The sequence below is a fragment of the Schistocerca piceifrons genome, chromosome 5 (genome assembly GCF_021461385.2).
Source record: "Schistocerca piceifrons isolate TAMUIC-IGC-003096 chromosome 5, iqSchPice1.1, whole genome shotgun sequence".
Taxonomy (NCBI): Eukaryota; Metazoa; Arthropoda; class Insecta; order Orthoptera; family Acrididae; genus Schistocerca; species Schistocerca piceifrons.
The window spans coordinates 472,104,774-472,127,809 of NC_060142.1; the positions used below are offsets into that span (position 1 = coordinate 472,104,774).

The 23,036-nt window shown below is 38.6% G+C and overlaps 1 protein-coding gene across 1 annotated transcript; it reads left to right on the top strand.

Annotated features, from left to right (window-relative positions):
* The first annotated feature begins 1,267 nt into the window (after positions 1 to 1,267).
* On the top strand, positions 1,268 to 21,805 carry LOC124798565 (proteasome subunit beta type-7-like). Its single transcript, XM_047262024.1, has 5 exons — positions 1,268 to 1,387; positions 1,539 to 1,866; positions 12,575 to 12,742; positions 18,248 to 18,399; positions 21,614 to 21,805. The coding sequence occupies exons 1-5, from the start codon at positions 1,326 to 1,328 to the stop codon at positions 21,738 to 21,740; spliced, it is 837 nt and encodes a 278-aa protein (XP_047117980.1). The 5' UTR covers positions 1,268 to 1,325; the 3' UTR covers positions 21,741 to 21,805.
* Positions 21,806 to 23,036: the final 1,231 nt, after the last annotated feature.

The window sequence follows — 23,036 nt, forward strand, 5'->3', positions numbered from 1 at the left end:
GTGTTTTAATTTTTTGTTCAGATCATCTGAAGATGCATTTCTTCTAATGCAAAACTGGTACTGACCATTCAATAAAAGTATTTTAACAGCCAGTACAGAAGATTTTATTCACTATGTGGAATATTAGCTGTGGTTTCACGACCTCTAAAATAATAAACACAATTAATGTTGCAAATTACTCGGTAGGCTGCCCTATATGATTCTGTCACATGTGGTATTAAATATTTCTTTGATAGCTCTGGTTTTATTTTTTTGTCACAGGAATACTGTTAGTATAAAGTATAGTTTCCACAGAGAGTAATGTAAAGAAGAAAATGTTAATAGAAGAAAATGTAGCATATAAGCCACTGTTTTTCACTGACAGTGGTTTCTAATTTGTGAAAAATGAGACCACTTTGAACAGCTTGCTATATATCTAGTGAGTGTATGCTTACCATGTCAGTTTAAGACTACTGACTGAGTACGCTTAGAAACTCCATCACTGAGTTTGTGATGGAAAATGTAAACAGCATCAGCTTCAATGTTTTTCGAAATTTGCATATCACACGAAAACCAATTAATAGTGCCTAGCATGCCTACTTTCTTTCCCACCTTAAATATAGGGTCCCATACCAGGGTAATTTGACAGCAGATAAGCGAGTTTTCAGAATCCCAAAAAGGCCATTAAAATCATAAAGGATGTAAACCTAGAAACTCCGGTAAGCTCCTGTTTAAGAGTCTAGCTATACTACATTTGCTGTGTATTTATGTATTTTAAAACTAACGTAATGGGCAAAGAATAGTAGACAAATTGAACAGTGACAGACATCACCGTAACAATGTTGTTGTTGTTCTTATCCTCACTCTGAAGACTGGTTTGATGTCTCTCTCCATGCTACTCTACCCCTTCAAGTCTGCGAATAACTAGTGCACCTACATCCTTTTGAATCTGCTTACTTTATTTGGCTGTGTAACGGCATGAAATATATAAGAAATAAATAAATTTGAGCAACAAATGTAAACAAGAGAAAATAAAATCTAATATAGCAAAGAAAAGCAGCAAAATGAGAATAAGCAAGCGATATGAGATACGCAAGCGTAGTAAACGTCTTGACATATAATCAGCTGCTTGTAGAATGTTAGAATGCGCGCAGCCAGGTGTTCTCTGAAGCTGAATGTGTATGCCCATGTAATGTCAATTTATGGCCCGAAGCATCAGCGCAGCCAGGGATTTTACTGGCGTAAGATGGTTATGTTCTGTCAAACGTTGAGGTTCTAACATCTTTGGTGGCGAAAGAAGAATTCGTGCTGTGTTGTTGCCTGTTTCAGGAGTATCATTGATTGTCATGGCGTCTGTTGTGTGTCCGGATATTTCCCGTCCCGGGTTTCAGTTTGATAACTGCAGAAGGTTTGTAAATTTAGTGAATTACAAGATACAATCTTTTTTACCTTGTGCCTGTAGTATAAATGTATGTTAATCGTTGAGGTCTGCTGTATTGCCTACATACTAACAAAAGTGCATTGTCATTTGATTTTAAGCTATTCTCTCCTGTATTTAGGAATGCATTTCTTTTAAAAGAAGGCTTTGTTGCTCCAAAAGCCACGAAGACAGGCACGACGATTGTTGGTATAATATATAAAGATGGCGTTATACTGGGAGCAGATACTAGAGCTACCGAAGATACAATTGTGTCTGATAAAAATTGCTCCAAGATACACTTTCTTGCACCGAACATGTATTGCTGTGGCGCTGGAACAGCAGCAGATACGGAAATGACCACGCAGATGATATCTTCTCAATTAGAACTTCATCGTTTGAATACTGGACGAGTTGTTCCAGTTGTTACAGCGAATCGCATGCTTAAGCAGATGTTGTTTCGATACCAGGTGAGGAAAAAAAAGTTAATTAGTCACTATAAGCTATTTATTAGAAATACATCAGTATATAAATGTTGTAAACTGTTTTTCACATTGACGTTGCTTCCGTACAGTAGCTTAAATATTATCATTATGCACGACAGTGTACTGGATTCTTACATGTGTTGTCACTTGTAATTACGTCTTAAATAAAATGTTGAAAATTTTTTGACGTACTCCACATTCATCTGTGGAAGAGAGGTATCTTTTTGTTTCATGTTTCACATATAATTTGTATGAGAAATTGTACCGATGTAGAACGAATAATTTCACATTCACGTTGCAAATTAATTTGTGAACATGACTGCACGCTGAACATCTATAAGATTTTTTAGAATATACAGATGTCAGTTAGTAATTCCCACCCCACCAACTTTTACACATTTCAACAATAGAAATACTTTTATCGAATAAGAGTTGTTGTTGAACTTTTTCAAATTTTACTTTGGCATCTGGAAGACATGGAAATACGGAAGCGTCCGATCCCGCCCGTCTGCTTTGACCCATGACGTCACAAATATGGCGGAAACAAAAACAAACACACACACTTTCCTCAAGAAGCCTAATGACACTAACGGGACAAGCGCGGGAAATGGGGTGTTTTGGGTGGGGGACAAACTAAATATAAACAAATTTAGACGCCTTGCGTAGCTACAACAAGTAAGTGAAGACGGCCATGCATGAATACTCACCCACCTCCCCAGGGGTCGTAACCCCTGCAACCCATAGAAGATAAATATGCTTCAGTAGCTGATTAGTGTTTTTTGTCTTTTTAAAAAAAAAATCTCACGGGATAGAACGAACAGATCAGAAAGATAAATATAATAAACTAAAACAGAAATTGGAGGAAACAAATAATTAAAATAAGTAATAAGTGTTTTTAAATTTTAAAAAAAATCTCACGAGATAGAACGAACTGATCAGAAAAGTAAATAAAATAAGATAAAACAGAACTGGAGACAGCCACACTCAAACCAAACTCCGCGCCGTCATGACGTCACACACGACAACACCCTTACGTCACGGGTCAAAGCCGACGCGTGGGATCGGACGCTTCTGTCGACCCGAAGACATTTTGTATCACTGGGTTGGTTATCAAAAATACTTGTCGCAGCATTGGGTAGAATTTTACTTACAGTAATGATGGCAAAGTGTGCTAACGTTGGCAACGTGCAATCGATCTGTGCGAGACACTGAGTAGGTGGAGCAATGTTTTTGAATTAAATAATTGTAGGAGGTAGATGGGTCAATATTTTTAATTAAAAAAACGTGGTAGACTGTATATGGATCAATGTTTTTTTAATGTATCGAACATGTGACTCTTATTATGAATAAAAATTAATCCATCCACCTTCTTCTATGATCTAATTAAAAAATGTTGATCTGCATACTCAGTGTCCTTGTGCAGATGGATTGCACATTGCCGACATTAGTACACTACGCTGCCGCAGCTGCAAGTAAAATTTAACCCAGCATTGCAATGCTACGAGTGTATGGTGCTGCAAATAAGCTTAGTACATGTAGAGAGAAGTCTGTATCAGTTTGTACTATTCAAGGAGCCTTTACTGTTCACTTGCATTACAGATCAAGATCTCAGTTATGATAGGTTTGGTAAAATTTGTCAGTGTCATATGTAAATAACTGATTTTACACAAGCAGTCAACAACAGGTCATGAAGGGACTGCATAGCATATCTTTTCCAAGTCAATAATTTTTGTGTGGTCTCAGCGGATTGTGTGTGTCGTGCCACACATAGCAAACACTACTATGGAAAATAGATTTCATGATATGTGTTAACACAACAGTCAGTGTTAAATGTTATGTAAATAGTAAAAGTGCCTACAACAGACATATGATACAAGGGGTGTATTGATCAGTGTCATGTGGATAACTCTCTATCTGTCCATCTGCTAGGGAAAGTATCTCACCACCATTTACTTTCTTATGTTGCTCTCTGCTCTAGTTTTTGCACAGAGACTGAGAAGCCACTGTTTTCATCTATACTCATGCAGATGTTCTTCACCAACTGTCCCTAGTTGCTCATGACTAGATTTTGTGCCAAGGCTGATTAATGGCAATTTTGATATGGTACCCGTATGTATATAAAATGTAAATTACTGCAGATAAATAAGAACAACAGTTCTATAATGTTTGAATACAATATTAATGCTGGATGCAATCACATTGATTGACTGTTTAGACGTGATATTGCAGAGTGATGTGAAATAAAGGGAAGTTGATCATGAGTGAAAGCGAATGGTAGACTTCGGTTTATTGCGTTAATTCTAGGAAAGTGTAGCTCACCTATAAAAGAGACTGCATAGGGAACACTCCTGTGAGTCATTCTTGAGTACCGCTTGTGGGAAATACAGAAGCGTCTGATTCCACCCATCTGCTTTGACCCATGACGTAACAAATATGGTGGAAACGACCATACACTATGACTCCAATATGGCACCTATGACGTCATTACGTAAACATGACCACAAACACGAAAATACATTAAAAAACCAACACTCACACGTTCCACAAAAAAACCTAATGAAACTAACGGGACGAGCATGGGAAATTGGGGTTTTGGGTGGGGACAAAGTAAATATAAACAAATTTAGACACACCACCATACCAAACCACACTAAACGAGGAAAAAAAAACAGACAACACAAAACTCCCCAAATTCCACTAATACAGTATCCTCTGGAATTGGATACTTCCCTTGACTTATACAGCTAAACAGTAACTCCCGATCCCACAAATTGGAATCGAACACTTCCCTTTACCTATATAGCTCTACAGCAGCTCCCAGTACCGGAACAGCCACAATCACACATTGGAGTCGAACACTTCCCTTGACCTATATAGATCAACAGAAACTACCGATACCAAGTCATCAAACCCAAAACTACAACCGCGTCCACAATCATCACTACCTCAAAAAACACACAACAAACCAACAAAATTGGAATCAAACACTTTCCTTGACCTGTTATCCTTACGACATCTCCACATACAGCTGCCCCTGGTCCAAGACGCCAGAACTTTAGTAAGCCTCGTTTCTTCACGACATACTGAACACTTCACGACTTCATCCAAAAATCCGAATAGTTGAAGAAATTTTATCAGAGACAACGCATTGTCCCCCATCATCGCCGACAACCGAAAACTGTTGACCTTGTCAGTCATATCCATACCTACCAAAGACATAAAAAAAGCAATTTACCAAAATTTACACACAACGAACAGAAAAAACTACAATAATGTCGAAATAACAAAACTAAAATCGTTAACTCACTGAAAAATATTCTACTGAAAGCACAGTCCCGATACCACACACATGCAATGCTATCACGCAATTAAACCCCATACGCCACGTAACACGCTACCCATAAACACACCACCAGAGAGAACCACTCATCACAACAATACGCCACCTATAAACATGCCGGGCGCTAAAGACTACACTGTTGAGCGCCCATAACACCATATCCATATATATAAACATGCCACACACACACAAACTAACCAAAAACATCACCTAACACACCACCAGAGAGCACCAACGATCACATCAAAACACCTACAAACATGCAACTCTCACAAACTAAATTCCGCGCCGTCGTGACGTCACACACCACAACAGCCTTACGTCATGGGTCAAAGCCAACGGGTGGGATCGGACACTTCAGTCGACCCCCCCGCTTGTAAGTTTGGGATCCCCAACACGTTGGATTAAAGGAAGACATGTAATTTAGAGGCATGCTGCTAGAGCTGGCACCAGTACATTCAATCGTCGTGCTAGTAATGTGGAAATGCTCTGTGTTCTCAAATGGGAATAATGGGAGGTAAGATGATGATTTCATGAAACACTATTGAGAAAGTTTACAGAACCAGCATTTGCAATGGGCTGCAGAATGGTCCTACTGCCACCTTCATGCATTGAGAAGGCAAGACGAGAAATCAGGGCTCCTATGTAAGCATATAGATTGTAGTTTTCCCTCCTTTCCATTTGAAAGTTGAACAGAAAAGGGACTGACTAGCAGTGGTACAAGGTACCGTTCGCCATGCTATGTGTGGTGGTTTGGGGAGTATGTACGTAAATGTAGATGTTGTACAGCAGCTGCCCTGCTAAGTGAGAGGTTGTCTGCAGACCTTGAGGCACTTTAAGTGAACGAAATGTCAGTCCTTGACTGTCAGTGGAGCTGGTTTCCACATGATGAGACTCAAAACTGAAGTGATTGGAAGAAGAAAGTGCTAACCCATGAGAACATATTTTGACATATTTTGAGTTTCTGCGTGTTATACATTTAGTAAAATTGAAAGGCATATATATATATATATATATATATATATAAAAAGTAGACTGATCTTTCTAGAGGTACATATGAAAAAAGTGTCACTGGCATGTTGTGCATTCAAAAATATAACAGATACTGTGATCAGACTAATCTTTACCAAAGTGAGGATAAGTACTTTTTTCAGTTGATTGCTTGAGTTATTTAGCATATACGAGGTTTGTCCGGAAAATACGTATAAAAGTTGAATAATGTCTTTATGTTACAAGTTGCAGTCACTGCCAGGTGGGACTACTGCTGTAATCAATCCCATCAACGCTCAGTTCGAGTCGGAGCACTCTGCGTGAAGGTGGGAGTGTGTGGCAGCTTGTTGACAGTTAACCTTTTTCACCTGCCGTCGGCATGGAGCTCTCTCTGATTGAGGAACAGCGCGTCAACATCAAGTTTCTTGTAAAGCTAGGAGACAATTCTCTGAAGGAACCAACTGTGAACAAGTGGTTAAAAAGGTTCCGGGATGGCCGAGAAGAAGTGAACGATGACCCTCGCCCAGGACGCCCGTCGTCATAGAGTTCCGATGCAAATGTTGAATGAATTCGGGCTTGTGTTCTTAAAGACCGTAGATTGACAGTCAGAATGATTGCTGACGAGCTGTCAATCCCCAAAACAATTGTTCACGAAATCCTGACACCGAAACTTGAAATGAAGAAATTGTGTGCGAAAATCGTGCCGAAGCTCTTGACGCCGGAACAGAAAGCAAAGAAGGTTGAGTGCTATGAGGATTGGTTGGAAGCAGAGGAACGATGGGACTTTCTCAACCGAGTCATCACTGGAGACGAGTCCTGGTTTTATGAATTCGATGTGGAGCTCAAATCTCAAAGCAAGGAATGGAAACTACCGGGCGAACCGAGAACAAAAAAGTCGCGAAAATCAAGGTCCAATGTGAAGACAGTGTTGAGTGCTTTCTTTGATTCTAGGGGCATTGTTCACAAGGAATTTGTCCCTCCCGGCCAGAGAGTGAACGGAAATTTTTACGTTGAAGTTCTGACACGTCTCAGAGCTTGTGTGGCCCGAGTTAGAGTGGAGTTGGCAAAAGGGGGCAGGTGGATCCTTCATCACGGCAATGCGTCTGCTCACACTTCGCTCGTTGTGCGTGAGTTTTTGGCCCGAAGCTCAATCACCGTGACAAACCACCCTCCTTATTCACCCGATTTAGCCCCGTGTGACTTCTTCATGTTCCCGGGGGCGGCACTTGGGAGATGTGGAAGCCATCAAGGTGGAAATGACACGGCCACTGAACATCATCACAACTGAAGACTTCCAGCAATGTTATCAACAGTGGAAACGGCGTTGGCAGAAGTGTATCGCATCTCAGGGCGAGTACTTTGAAGGAGACCATATTGTAATACCTGAATAATTGTAAAATAAAGTTATTATTCAACTTTTATACGTATTTTCCAGACAAACCTCGTATAATGAAGTTTGTATGTTATTCCTGATTTAGTTTTTAAAATATGACCTTTCATCATAAGTTAGCTTCACCTACAAACTCTACACGTGTGTGTCCAAGCAAAAGGCCAACATTGGCTCTTCTGTGATCGGATTATTGCTGAATGAATTCATCACCTTTACATTGGTGTACATGCAATACTCCTATTGCATGAATTGCTAACATTATTTCCTCGAACTTGGAGTTGACATAGCAGAAAAACCATTCCAGAATAAACAAGAATTTCTCCTTTATCTTTAGAGGCAGAGAGAGGAGATATAACTCTGCTGCTACATTTACATCACATATATACTATGCATGCCACCATAGAGTGTGGTGGAGGATACTGTGTACTGCTACTGGTCATCCTCTTTCCTGTTCCACTCACAATTGGAGCAAGGGAAGAATGACAGTCTACACAATTCCATACAATCCCTAATTCTCTTAGCTTGCCTTTGCAGTCCCAGCCAAAAATATACATTTGCAGCAGCAGAATCGTTCTGTAGTCAGCTGCAAATGCCTAGTCTTTAAATTTCCTCAATAGTGCTTCACGAAAAGTATGTAATTTTCCCTCCCGGGGTTACCATTTCAATTCATGGAGCATTTCTGTAATACTGGTATGTTGGTCAAACCTACTGCTAACGAATTGAGCAGCATTTCTTTGAATTGCTTTGGTGTCTTCCTTTAAACTGACCTGGTGGGAATCCCAAACACTCCAGTAGTGTTCAGGAGTATGTGGCACTAGTGTTCTGTGCTTAGTCTCTACAGCTTCTGTCCTGTCTGCCTGCGACATTGGCAACACACACGACAGAACAGCGATGTGGAATGCCTTCTTCACAGCGAGTGAAACCAAAGCAGATGTTTACGGTATGACCAAGGCCCTGTCAGAGGCAAAAACACAACCTCATGTCTTAGCCAGTGGCTGCCGGGGCCTGCTACCTTAGCACCATGAATCAACAGTAGCACACAAAGTTGCGATCAACAAACAGACTATTTTCCTACGTCATTTGTGTGGTCGAAAATAGTCCCGGAAGATCCATCCGCCAATCGACCATATAAACTGGTGCACTGCTGGCAGTTTGACAGGCCACCTGGACTTGTAGCACACGCCTTGTCTGCTGGTAGTCCCGGATCGACAGGAGTGGTGGCAGCTTCGGACTGTGACTCGTGTGTCGTATAAAGGTGGCCTGGTCTCCCTGTACAGCTTTGTGGTAATGCTGTGCCGACCACACTCTGGTAGTTTTGTTTCCGTCTTTGGTGGATTTTCTTGAGCGAGAGGATAACATTTTATTTTGTTATTCTTTTTTTATAAAATCTGAAGTATGATCTGTAATTCGTTTCTTGCCTGAACTTCTTTATTGGTTTTTCCCAATAAAAACAGATTGAGGAATAACATTCACATTTGTCTCTGCTGTCGCAGATACAGCAGTCTCCTTTTTAGGTGAACTATACTGTCCTAGAATTTTCCCAATAAACGTTAAGTTGAGCTTACACCTTTTCCACTATTGATCGTATTTGTTCTTTCCATTTCATTCCACTTGCAGTGTTATGCCTAGATATGTAAAACAGCACACCACTCATACTCTGTTTAAACATTATAGGATTGTTTTTCCTGCTCATCTATATTGACCTAACATATTTCTACATTTAGAGCAAGTTACCATTCAGCACGTCAGCAATTTCTGTCCAAGTCATCCTGCATCCTCGTATAGTTACTCAACAACACTTTCCCATGCAGTAGTGTCAACAGCAGCTGCAGATAGCTGCTCACCCTATCTGTCAGATCATTTACGTATATACAGAACAGGATTGGTCCTGTCACACTTCTTTGGTGCACTCTGATGATACCCATGACTGATGAACACCTGCCATCCAGGACAAAGTACGGGCATCTGTTACTTAAGCTACCATCGAGCGTGTCACGTTTGGGAACATATTCCATATGCTCAAACCTTTGTTGACAGTTAGCAGTGGGCTGATGTGCCGAACATTTTTCGGAAATGAGGGAATATGGGATCTGCCTCTTGCCATTCATCAACAGTTTGCAGGATGCCTTGAGAAGAGGGCAACTGAGTTTTGCACTAGTGATGCCTTCTATATCTATGCCAATTTGCGAACAGAAAATTTTCTGACTCGAGAAAATTTATTATATTCAAACTTAGAACATTCACAAATTCTGCAGCAAACTGATGTTAAGGATATTAGCCTGTAATTTTGCGGGTCTTTTCTTTTGCTCTTCATATATACAGGAGTCATGTACGCTTTGGGCCTTGACATTGGATGAGAGATTTGCAAGAAATGCAGGCTAAATAGCAGGGGGCCAATGGCGAAGAATACTCTCTGTAAAATTGAATTGGTATTCTGTCTGGACCTAGCAACTTTTTTTTCCAACTGTGTTGCTTTTCTATGCCAGGGATGCCTATATTTGTGTCCTTCAAATGGGAGTCTGTGTGATGGTCAAATGATTTTATGCCTGTATGATCCTCTTGGTGAGTGAGTCTAAACATAATTTAAAACTTCAGTGTTCCTTTTGCCGTTTTTTATTGCCACATGAGGCACGTCGACAAGCGAATGGATAGAAGTCTTAAGCCCACTTACTTTTTGGGTTCTCAGTAAGTTCTTTCACTAATCCATGTGGGTGGAAGTTGTATGCTTCCTGCATCAATCTTCTTGTAGATACACAAATTTCGACTTTTGTCTATTGAAATTTCTGCATCAAAAAATAATATCTTCTTTATCAACATATTCCAAATTTTGTTATTAAACCACAATGTGTCTTTTCTGTCCTTAACCACTTCCTTGGTACATGCTTCTCCAGAGCGCAATTTACAATCAGATCGAACTTTGCCCATAATTCTTTTGTGTGCATCATGTTGGTTCTAAAAGCTGTCCATTCATTGTCTCATCAGGATGCTAGCAACTGCTTAGCCACTCTGTCATAAAAAGTCACCTAGCATTTGTGATGGATTTATCAACTTTAGTAACCATTGTCACCGTATAACCGATGTGAAGCCATCATACAATTGTCATTCAAGCAATATTGAGGATATTCAGTCCTGTTGTAACTCACCTGATTATTGCCACATGTTTTGGGGCAGTGTTATCCCATTTTCAAGTTGATTTTCTTTCCGCATTTGACCTTTCCATTTTTAACCTGGCTTCTCAACTCCATTGCAATCCAGTTTATTGTTTTGGGAATCTATGTTTTAAGAATAAATAGCAAGTTGTATTGATCAATAAGCTCAGCACACCCACAAATTTCCTGCATTTATCTGATCCTCTATGTTCTCATTACGGAATTTTTGTTTTATAATAATGTTCAAAGTTCTGCATAAAATTTTGTGTAGTGAAGGGGAGGGGGAATTGGAACAGAAAGTAATTAAGATTGAAATGTGTCTGAGTAGCCATACTACAGGTATTTATTTTACATCTTTGCAAAAGGTCTTCCAGTATGCCTATGCTCCCATTGGTAGACACACTATGAACAAACTAACAATGTAAAAAAAAAATGATAGCTTAGGACTTGTAAATCATTAAATCTGCCCAACAAGACTATGGAGATTCTAGTTCCAAACTATGATTTGGATTTTTTTGGGATGATGTAATGTTTTTCTCCCACTAGCAAGTAACAGGGAGGTGAGAATGATGAGACACCTGTACTCTTGGGATAGTCTTTTTGTATGTAACTCAAGCAAGTAATATAATCTAAGAGCCTTGCAGTTCATGTTCAAAGTTAGCTGATCGTTAGCTTCAGAAATAATGCTCTTCAATGATTTGACGAAATTTTTGAAGTAATAATTAGAATGTATTGAGATGAGTCCACATGTTACCAAGGTTATTTTGAGTACGGTGTGGAAGTTTCGCAGGGAAGCCCTTGTACATCCTTCTTACAGTCCCGACCTCACCCCAAATGATTTCCACCTGTTTGGAGCCCTGAAGACAGACATTTGTTGCTGTATGATTTGATTCAGATGAAGAGGTGCACTCATAGGTACAGCCATGGTTCCATAAGCATGTGCAGACTTTTTCCATGTAGGCATTGGCTGTTCTGTCTCAGTGGGGTAAATGTATTAAACAGTTAAAGCAATTACTTTTGAAATAATAAACAGTTTATTTTTTTCCATTTGTCTTGTTTTCATTTGACTGCCTCTTACAGTAAGATTTTTTATCCAGCCATTGAGTTCTTTGCTGCCAATTGGAATACGATTCTTGTTGCAGTTGCTTCAGATAACTTTTATTTTGTCTGTCTGACCATTTATGGGATTGAACAATTTCATCATCAGAACATACGAATTCTGTATGATGTTTCTGGCCTATCTTATTCTGAACTACAGTGCAGCTCAGCATTTTTCACATCAGCAAACGTTCCCTGAGGTGAAAGAAGTGTTAAGTTATAGATAAGTCCTAGAATTGACCAATAATCAAACCCAAAATCTTTGGATTAGTAGTTGGCACTTTGCCACTAAGCCACACCTGATAGTGTACAGATTCATTACATGCACTAGACAGCCAAATCAAGTAAATTCTACGTGTATTGCTTGCTCATAGGGAGTTACTGGAACAAATTTCATTAGTGTAGGATGTGACGCAACACGCAACTGATAACTTGTTATTGGAACTTAAATCATGTATACACATTTAGTAGCCATAACTGTGTAAAGTTAGCTTTAAGAATGGTAGTATCAAGTTTGTATTATAATTAAAACTGCTGTAAATGGGTAGTTTAGTTGTGACAATATTGATTAAAGTTGTTTAAACGTAATGTGTTCTACAGAAGCAGCAACCTAGACCTTGTTCAGACAAATAGTGTGTAATTACATTTTGTACGTCATTTCCAATAGTTGTCTTCTCAGTGATTCAGAATCCAGAGGGATTTTGTCATATTTCTGTTCAATTACAGGGCTACATTGGTGCAGCTCTTGTACTTGGAGGAGTAGACAATACAGGCCCACATTTGTATTGCATATATCCTCATGGGTCATCAGATAAGCTTCCATATGCTACAATGGGCTCAGGATCACTGGCAGCAATGTCAGTTTTTGAATCCAGATGGAAACCAGATATGACGGTAAGTTTCAGACATTAGCAAATGACTTTTAAATCTCACCTGAAATCATATTTAGATTTTGTTTCTAATTGTTATATTTAGGAGGTAAACAGTTGAGATTTTTCATTCACAGTGGATAAAATATATCTTTGGCTTCCCTCTGAGAACCATGCCTCCATCCTAGCTACCCTCCCTGTTTTCCTTTCCCTGTTGCTTCATAACCTGGGTTGTGAGTAACTGAATCTACTTTCCCTTCTTCCCTTTCTTTCCCCTCTCTCCTCCCTGATGAAGGAACATTTGTTCCGAAAGCTAGGAACGTAAAAAAATTTTTTGGTTCTGTTTTTTGTGTATCTATTGGCTGTACTGAGCTAAGTACTGGCCAGCCCCTCTATCTCTTTGTTAGTATTTGTTTCACATCTTTATATGAGATTTTCCATTAATCATTTAAAATATTAATTTCTTCATTTATTCTGTGTCTTGTGTTTATAACACAAGATGACTTCAGTGAAACTCCTATTTTATCTTTTCGTGTAGTCCAGACAAAAAACGCAAAATTGAGGAAAATGCAGAACCGAAGAAAACATAAAAACCCTCAAAGCAAAAACAGGCAAAAACATGTAATTGGGAAATACGATTAAAAATCGTAATTCTCTCCAATACAGTGTATAAAATCTGTGTAAGTGGAGGAAATTGTGTGGTTCAATGTTTTTACTGTAATTTGTGGTAATGAATTTAATCAGTTCTTTAAAAATCAGAGATGTGTAACATCAAGTAAAAACATGTCAAAAAATTGAAATTGGTAACTGGGTATAAGGTAATCGAGCTATTTTCTGTCATACTACGACCACAAGTTATATGTCAAAACATTCGTTTTTGAAAGATCTTTCCTTTTTCACCCAGAGGGGGAGGAACATTGATGAGCATAAACCAAAACTGGGAAGTACAGTGAAGGGGTCAGAATCCAATTTGTGAAGGGTGTGTGTTTTCCTCCTGTAGCCAAGGGTAGTGCCCATACTCTGGTGATGCAAGTGGAAAGACCTCCAGTAGGTTCGTTCGAGCTGAAGTTTCAACCGTTGGAATCACGAAAATGCGTTTGACACAGGGATTCTGGATTCTCCCAGTTCCTGTTAGTGAAAGCTGTTCAAGATTTGGCCCATGGACTGCTGCAACTAGTTTTGACTCATCAAAGCCTTAAAATAAGCCTGGTCAAAAGGAATCACCACACATATGTACATAGCTTTTTGTCTTCAGTCTTGTAGTATTCTCATTGAAGAAAATAAGTACTAGGGTCCTGTTATTTTAAAGGAAGTGTATCTCGACCTTGTGAAAATTGAATACATCCTAGTGTAATTTTATTCCCCAGATGAATTTTTCTGTAGAAATGTGTTGCATATATAAACCCTGGGGCATCAAAACCAGAAGCCTCTCACTATCCTCCTTTAACGTAACTTTCAAAATGAATAAATTATCTCTATTTCCATTCAAGGATCCAATTCCAAGAGCTGATAACTGAGTGTCACATATTCGTTGCTATAAATTACAAGCACACATTAAATTGGCTCGCCATAGAGGGGAATTGGTAGGGGTAGAAATAAGCATACAATATTGTTACATAGATATTAGTGAAATTAAGCTGCGTATCAGACTCATAGCCAGTGGACACATTGCTGCCACTTCCTACCAACTAAACCAATGATAATTTTTCTTCAAATTAGAAAAAATTCCATCATTTTTCATGTCTAGGCATTTACTACATATAGTTTATTAACATTGGTACTAATTATCTGCAATGTATTGTGAACCAGCAACAAAATTTGGGTCACCAAAATCAATGAGATAAGCTTATTATCCGCGCGCGCGTTCCAAACGTGTTGGCAGACTCCGAGCAGAACTACTGCAAGTGAAATTAATGCGTGCTAGTGAAGGGCATATGAAGTAAAACTATCTAAATTAAACTTAAGTGGAAGCTGTGGTCATTCCATTTGCTATATACCAATCACATCAGATGTGCTTTGAAACAAGCTGCCCTGTAAGTTTGCTGTTTATCACTGTATGCTAGAAGCCACTGCATTAGTGTGATGTCACCAAGCTATGCAACTTTTGGCTGCAGGTGGGAAACAAACATCCGAGATGTAATCTGGCAGTTTTCACTGTATTTCATGGTTAGCCATGTAGGCTATAAATTCCTGATATTTTTGAGGTGAACATAAAATGAAAGAACCCTCAAAACTGCATGTTTTAAGGTATAATTTGTGACAGTAGTGTGTTGGGAAGTGGCTCAATTACCTCCTATAACGTTAGCAGAAGTTTTCATTTACGTACCGTATAGCATTACTAGTGACAAAACTCACGTTTTCCCTAATAAGTCTATTTATGGCATAACATAATGAAATTTCTTTCTTGTTTGCGCATGGATTTTTGATTTGCTTACGTCAGTTGACATTGAGCGTTGATAAAGTTGCTACATGGGAGGAGAAGAATGAAATTCTCGCAGCGACTTTGACTTATAGCTTCTTTGCCTGTTTGTACCTTATAATCCAGTACCTTAAGAATTCCAAATGTTTTGTTGGTTAAGGTTTGTAAATTTATTATTTGCGGTGTGGTGGCTGCACTGGCCGTTGGGTGGCCCAATATATCATCAGCCAATAAGAGCTCACTAGCCGGAAATGGCTGATGATGTTTACTTGAGTCTGACCAAGAATATTCTTTGAGACTCAAAGTTTGAATTTAAAAGGTTGACGATCAATAGCGTTGCTGAGCAAAGTTCACCGAAAATATGTGCAAAAAGACCAGATTGAGTTAAAAGTGACACAAGAAAATGTGGCGGCTGGGCCCCATCGTCATGTATTGGCTCAGTCTGAAACACTTTGTGTTGACTGTCGTGTTTTTCCATTGCTGCCGCAACTTGGCAGTAGTTGTACCATAATAATGTGCTGAAGCTAAATGTTCCAAGTTGTGTTGGCAATGCCAATCGTGGATTACGTTTCATTTCCTGTCCCGTGTCTCCCCTTGTCCCGTGTCTCCCCTCTCCGCAGTGGGCTAAAATATTCCCTTAACTCAGCCACCACACGTGGTGCAAACCAGCTGTGTTTTGTGCCACTTATAATTCGTTCAGTCACATCAAATGTCAATAGGAAGAAAATTGGGTGAAGTCAAGTGAGACTTAGAGTAAAACTGTAGAATCAAGGTAAACGAGTAAAAATGTAGAATCAAGGTAAACCTTACTAGGAAGAAGCATAAAATTGGAGATTTTTTAGCATTGATCTTCAGGATTTTTCACAGGTGCTATGAATTTATTGTGTAGAATCGTGACAAATGTAAAATCGAAGTTTAAGTGTGATTATCATTAGGATTTGCATATATACATGCTAAAACTAATGTTTTTGAAATAGCAGATATGTGGGTTTGGACTTGGGCAATAGGTTTATTGAAGAAATACATATGAGATGATTCCCCCCCCCCAACCTGCTTTAGCACTAAAACAGTTTGTTTCCCTGCTTGACATTCCAGTAAAAACAAAAGTCATCTTTGAAAAGCTAGCAAACTCACTCACTCATGCTCTCTCTCTCTCTCTCTCTCTCTCTCTCTCTCTCTCTCACACACACACACACACACACACACACACACACACACACACACACACTGCATCCTACTTTCGTTATCACAGCCTTACTAAAGCCACTTTTCCTGCTTGTATGAGGCTACAAAAAGCTGAAGTGTCTAAAACATCAAACAGGATACTTCCCACAAAGTTTTTAATTTAAGGAATGGGCTTTGATTATTAGTATTATTATTTGATGCTTTTGTCTTTTCTTCCCAGTTAGTTGTAATGTTGTGGTTTTATGTATATTACATCTTGCAGAAGATGCTAGTCTCAGGTACAGGTAGATCTCATTGCGCATGAGATTTACATTCCACGGAATTGTCGCATATACCAAATTCTTGTCAATTGAGAGCCGTTTTATATGCACTATATGGGGTTTAGGTTCTTGTTTACTCACATATTTCAAGTTTAAAATAGCACAGTTTCTTAGTATTTTTACCAGAAATAACCATTATCCTCTTCCTGAAACACATTTTAATGCAAAATTTACACACTTAAAAATGTAATTCTGATAACAATACTATGCAAAAATTATTTTCATCAAGTCTATTTACATCTAAATGGCCTCTTTGGATTATCTACATGGGAAGAAAGTGGTGGTGCTATAGTCAGTTCAGTTTCCTTGGTGGATTTATTTCATGCAAATTCTTTGTAGCTGGAATATTCTCGCTAAAACTAGACATTCATTTGAAGGGCCTCACTGTTTCACAGTGTAATCTTTATCACAATTTATTTAAATCTCATTTTAAATTCCTGGGCTCAAATATCATCTGCTGCTTCTGTCATTTTAATGCTGTGAAAGCCACAATGATGCTTGAAGCAATCAAACTGACCAGTATTGGCCAAGAAAGGTGCTGGGACGTCCTATTCTTTCATTAAATCTGTATACAAGCTCTTGACTTTTAACTTGAGTAGCGGCTCCCGAGAGAGATGTGTGGTGTTGATTGTGGTGCATCTTTCTATCGCATCCGGATGAGATTTGGTCACTGTAGTCACATTTATGTCAGTTGAGGGTTGAGCGGTTTTTCGGATTGATTCTGTATTGTCATGAATAGTTCTCACAATGGGTTCACTAAGTCTCAAACCATGCTGAATTTCAACAAAATGCTCACCTTTCTCATAGTAATCCAAAACTTCTTTGTTTTTAATGAATATTACATTCATACATGCTTCTTTCCCCTCGACAGGCACCCTTCCTTTCCTTTTACCCAACATTTTAAATACAGATACTGTGAAGTGCAACTTCTCACCTCTGCTGGCCTAAACTGATGATTCACGTCATGACAAACATGACAGAAGATGCGCATTAGAGATTCGGTAATGCATTACTGCTTCCACACCCGGTTAACAGATGACAGCACTGAATAGGAAACTTAAGATCGTTTATATGTGAAAATGCAGATAATGAGTCCACGTCTGATGGGGTCTGCTTCTATATGTAAGTTAATTACTGATGTATTTGAAACTTCCTAGCAGATAGAATTCTGTCAACATAAAAATGAGTTCACTAAGAGACTCATGTGTATACAGGAGAAACGCTTCTGCTCAAAATTCTAAGAGTAAAGATAAAACTTGGACCATGTGTTACAGATCACTGAAAACATCTTACGATAAAAGTGGAACACACAACTTCTGAAAAACAATTTTTGCATTCACATAGCTACATACCTAACTCAACCTATCTGAGAAATACGAAGCTCAGTTATGTTAACGTTAACTGAAACTGATAATAATGATAACGATGATGATGATGATGATGATGACTCATCTGCCTGAGAACCTGATCAGCAGTTAAGGGAACATTGCTTTGTTACAGGGAACTGCTTACCTCATTGGCTGAATACTGTCGTTTTCAAGCTATTACTTCTCCTTAAAATTCGGTTGTTGATTTTTGTTGTTGTTCTGTTAATTTCTTTTTACAGGAAGAAGAAGGCAAACAGCTTGTGAGAGATGCAATTGCAGCAGGTATATTCAATGATCTAGGATCAGGAAGCAATGTTGACTTGTGCGTCATTCGAAAAGGCAGTGTTGACTACTTACGTCCGTATGATGAAGCCAACATTAAAGGAAAGAGGTAAATGTGCTTTGTCATAAGCTTCATAGCACTAAAATTTATTGGGGGTTGGAGTGGAAGGTGATAATCTTTGGTTGCAGTCAACTGGGGTGACATTGGCCCACTTTTTCATCTCCTTTGACATGTAAAATTATGATCAGTTGACAGGGTTGACAGTTCAGAAACTGTTCATGTCTGCAAAAAAAAGATATAATGTTGCCTTCATGTGGGTGAATTTGTCCCACACCTTCAAATCTGATCACAATAAGGTAAAAAATGCACACAGCCTATGTCAAATCAAAGAAAAAGATCATATATTTAGTAAATTGTTGCTAAAGGTCAATGAATTGTTTATTTCTAAAAATTTCAGTGTATAACTAAAATTGAAAGAGGTAAAATGAGTAAGGAAAATATTAATTAGTTAATGTTATTAGGTGAATAATTTCAAAAGTGTAACACAATTTAAATATTATCAAAACTGATTACACAAACCTATTCAGTTCAAGAACAGAAAATAGGTTTTGCTTAGGAGCTTCTTGGGTTAGTTTTTATCCGCGTCATCTTCCCAGTAACACACATCTTTTAGCATCAATTGAGGATGGTAAATAGTCATTCTTTTTTTGTTTAGCTGCTCTAAGACTGCCTCTCATACCATGTAAATTCATTTTTTCATCAGCAAACAACATTCAAGATCCTTTGTTTAATGAGACAATTCCGTATTTACCGAAGCTGGAGAAAAGGTTGTGGATCATGGTCCCTTTTAGGACCTTCATCAGTTCATTTAGTAGCACAGGAGCCAGCTGCAGTAGCAGAGCGCTTCTAGGTGCTTCAGTCCGGAACTGCACAACTGCTACGGTCGCAGGTTCGAATCCTGCCTCGGTCATGGGTGTGTGTGATGTACTTTTGTTAGTTGGGTTTAAGTAGTTCTAAGTTGTAGGGGACAGATGACCTCAGATGTTAAGTCCCATAGTGCTCAGAGCCATTTGAAGTAGCACAGGAAACTCTTTTCATCTTGACGGGGAATAATTTCGTTTAAAACAGCAAGAAATTTTTAAAGTAAATCGTGATAGTTTTGAAAATAAACAAAATTTCAGCCTAAAATTGTTCAGGTCAATTGCTCAAAATATGGGACTATGTTACCCCCATTGTGAAATTTAGTCTTTGTGAAATGTAGTCTTTATTTCAATCCGAAATGAAGAACTAGGATTACTTTTTGTACATCTCAAACCACACATATGAAGCAATAACAGGAACTTACGAACAGCAAAACGGCTCCTGTAACACACATGCAGATAAAAGCTGGATCACCACTATTCTGCCCTGACCAACAGCCCTGTCATACATAAAGTGCTGCTGCAGCAGCAGATTCATGGAACTACAGAAACAGTGCAAAAAGAATGTAGCTCATGTTACCATCCTTAAAACAAGAAACGTGAATATTTGTTGTTATATGTGTGAGATATATGTCATAGAACCCATTTTTTTCCCCTCTGGGCCAGTGTTACCAGCAAAGGACGATCGTTAACCCAGATGGCAGTACTATTTTCTGTGCAACATTATTTTATGTAGCATTCTTTTGAATGTCGTAATCCAGTGAACTCTTGAGATGGTATTACCTCACTAAGCTCAAATGCATATTACAGCTATGCTGTGATTTATTTTTTGCAGGAATGCAGCTAATAACATAGATAGCCTTCATCCTCACACAATATATTCACTCTCAAGTCTCAGGTTTCATGGGATTTATAAAATTCTTTGTGAGCGCAGGTGGTCAGTCCATACATACAGTTTCAGAATATTGTGTAAATGTCATACACCATATTAATTATCTAGACATGAAAAACAAGCAGCATCTGAGCACTGCATCATGAAAAAGTACAGAAGTATGTTTGCTAAGGCAAAAATATTGTCCCCATGCAGCAGTCTACTGGGATTCTGTCATTAAGGCTTCCAGTTGAGACTGAATTATGCAGCCACAATTGTGACTAGGACAGTGACTATATCCTCAGGAATTTGGTCATTCTAAGCTGAAACTCTGCAGGGTTATATCAGGGTGGTGGTTCTTCTGGAAATACTGGAATTCTCAGGGAATTATATTTTACCCGGAAATCTCAGGGAATTTCGTAAAATCTCAGGGAATTCCATCCTTTTAACCTAGCATTGAATGTTACTGAGTTTTTATAAATTACAAATTTTAAAATGCATTGTATCTCAGTGTTTTAATTATGTGAATATTATTTGGTATAAGTTGTCAGTGTTTAAAAACTGCAGTTAAATTAATGGTTATGGCTGGTATATAGTTCAACTGAGAGGAAAGATAAGTCATTATTGTGGTATGCTGACCACTCCTCCCCCCACCGCTCACTATTAATTTATCCGGAGCTTCTTGAAACCATCTTCCTCCTCATATCTGGAATTCTAAAGGTATTTTTTCTTTCCAACTTTGAGTGGCCACCAAGACTGTGCATAACTATTTACGTTCCAATAAGATGATGACTTACCAGTACTCCATTGGGGCATCAGCATAATCTCTGGTAGCATATCCTTGGCATTTTCATAAATCACCATGATATAATTCAGCTCACTATGACATTTAAAATACTGGCATAGTATCAGGCTCAACAATTAGTTTCCGGTGACTATGAGGAGTTGTCAGGAACTAAATATATATCGCTTAAACCTAACATTGAAACAGGTCAGAATCTTGCTTACTTGAAAGAAAGAAAGGTAAGAAACATAGGTAAAATAAATTAAATGACGACTCAGAGAGTGGAGTTTTACTACTTTGCTTTGAGGTTATATGTTTCACAGCAGCCTATTGTTTATTTTCTAGGAGAGTTCATAAAGTGGTAAGATCATCCAAAAAGGAGTGTGTGTTATTTATTTCTATTTTTTGAAACAGTATGATGTGTAAAATGAATCTGTTTGGCTGAAAGTCTCCAGATCACACCACTGAAATATTGGGCATATTAATAGCTTTATGTATGTTTATGTTGGCTTCCTGTGATAACATTCAGAACTGCAAAGATTGCAATGCTCATTTTAACCGTGAACGACAACAGTGTTTCCATGGAGTTGTAAAATTTGGGACCAAGGAACTTATTTTAAGCAACAGCACTGTGCAGTCTTCTGCGTTTAAGTTTAAATATGAACCACATATATAATACTTTTTAATTTTAATGTCTTTTAAGTTTAAATATGGTGCTAATATTGTGTATTTTTTCCCCTCATTTAGGCAAGCAACATACGATTTCAAGAAAGGAACTACTGCTGTTCTGTCTGCTGCATCATTTCCCATTGAAATTGAAGAATTGTCTGTAAATGTTATTGATCATGGAGAATCCATGGATACGTCAAGTTGAATTCAATGCCTTAATTGTAACTGAAGATTAAAAAACAATAAATAAGAATTTTGTTAAACCTTCAATTTTAAGCATTTTTGGCCTCTGGATTTGTCGGTGTTCTTGGTATGGTTTCATTAAATTAAAAAAAAAATTACAAGATGGAGTAATTATACAAAAAGATATTGCTAGAAAAATCAAAGCCTATAAATGAACAAATAGATTTGTTTTATTTTGCAATTCTGCTTTATCACTTGTTACATAGCAATTTTATCATCGTCTCACAGATATGAGGAATTCAGTGCCTCTTACAATTAATGTGCGTGACTAGTGTGGGAACTTAGAGAGCACAGTGATGTATAAATAATGGAAAAATTAAGAACAGTTTTTGTACAAATCACGAAACTACAGTATTTATATTTTTTCTGGTGGAATTGTCTGGTCCTTGGGTTTAAATTGTGAAAGTGTCATTGAAAGTAAATCAAATGAAGACTTTTGTGATGTTGGGAAATATTATTCTACATTACCCCTTGCACAGGTGGATACACAAGGGTACTACAAAGTTATCACAGTGTTCTTCAAAGAAAAAGAGGGTGGCGATATATTTTTCCTTACTCAAGCACACCATGTACACAAGCTTAATATACCAAACTGTCTGCCCCATTAGCTGAGTGGTCAGGGCATCTGCAGCAGGCCTGGGTTCGATTCCCGGCCAGATCAGAGATTTTCTTAGTTCATCATTGACACAGAAGTTGCCCTGTGTGGCGTCAACTGAAAAGACATGCAACTCAGTGGCCAAATGGCTTGTGTGTGTATTGATCTTGGTGCAAGTCAGTGATGACATAGGACACAAGATACATAGTTCTAGGTGGGTGTGGTTATAAATCAAAGCGGTGAGAAAACAGCCAATTTATTCATTGCAGTCAGTACAGCAGTTGAAACTTCATCTTGCTGCGATCAACACCCAGTTGTGCAGGCTGGCCCCTGATGGTGGTATTGTATGTGCGTAGCTCATGGAATTACCAACCTGTGAGAGCGCTATGTCATTACCTCAGCAAGCACAGGACTCCACCATCCGCACTGTGACGGCAAGCTCTGTAGTAAGTTGTTCACGCCATTTGGTGCAGGTGCATGACCAGATAACAGCCCAGTGCGGGGTACCATACCTGGGCACGGTGGCAAACCGAAGACCCCAGCTTTGGGTACAGCATCAGTGGTTCGGCAGGTCAGGTGCAAGTCCAAAGCATGTACGCCCAAGTAGGCACACTCAAGTCTCTTAAGTCAGCCGTCAGATAACCCCCAGCTAGAAGGCCCAGT

Excerpts from the sequence above, each read along its gene's own strand:
- LOC124798565 (XM_047262024.1), top strand. The coding sequence starts at position 1,326 with ATGGCGTCTGTTGTGTGTCCGGATATTTCCCGTCCCGGGTTTCAGTTT. Across the intron at positions 1,388-1,538 it reads CAGTTTGATAACTGCAGAAG|GAATGCATTTCTTTTAAAAG; the intron begins GTTTGTAAATTT and ends TCCTGTATTTAG. Across the intron at positions 12,743-18,247 it reads GATGGAAACCAGATATGACG|GAAGAAGAAGGCAAACAGCT; the intron begins GTAAGTTTCAGA and ends TTCTTTTTACAG.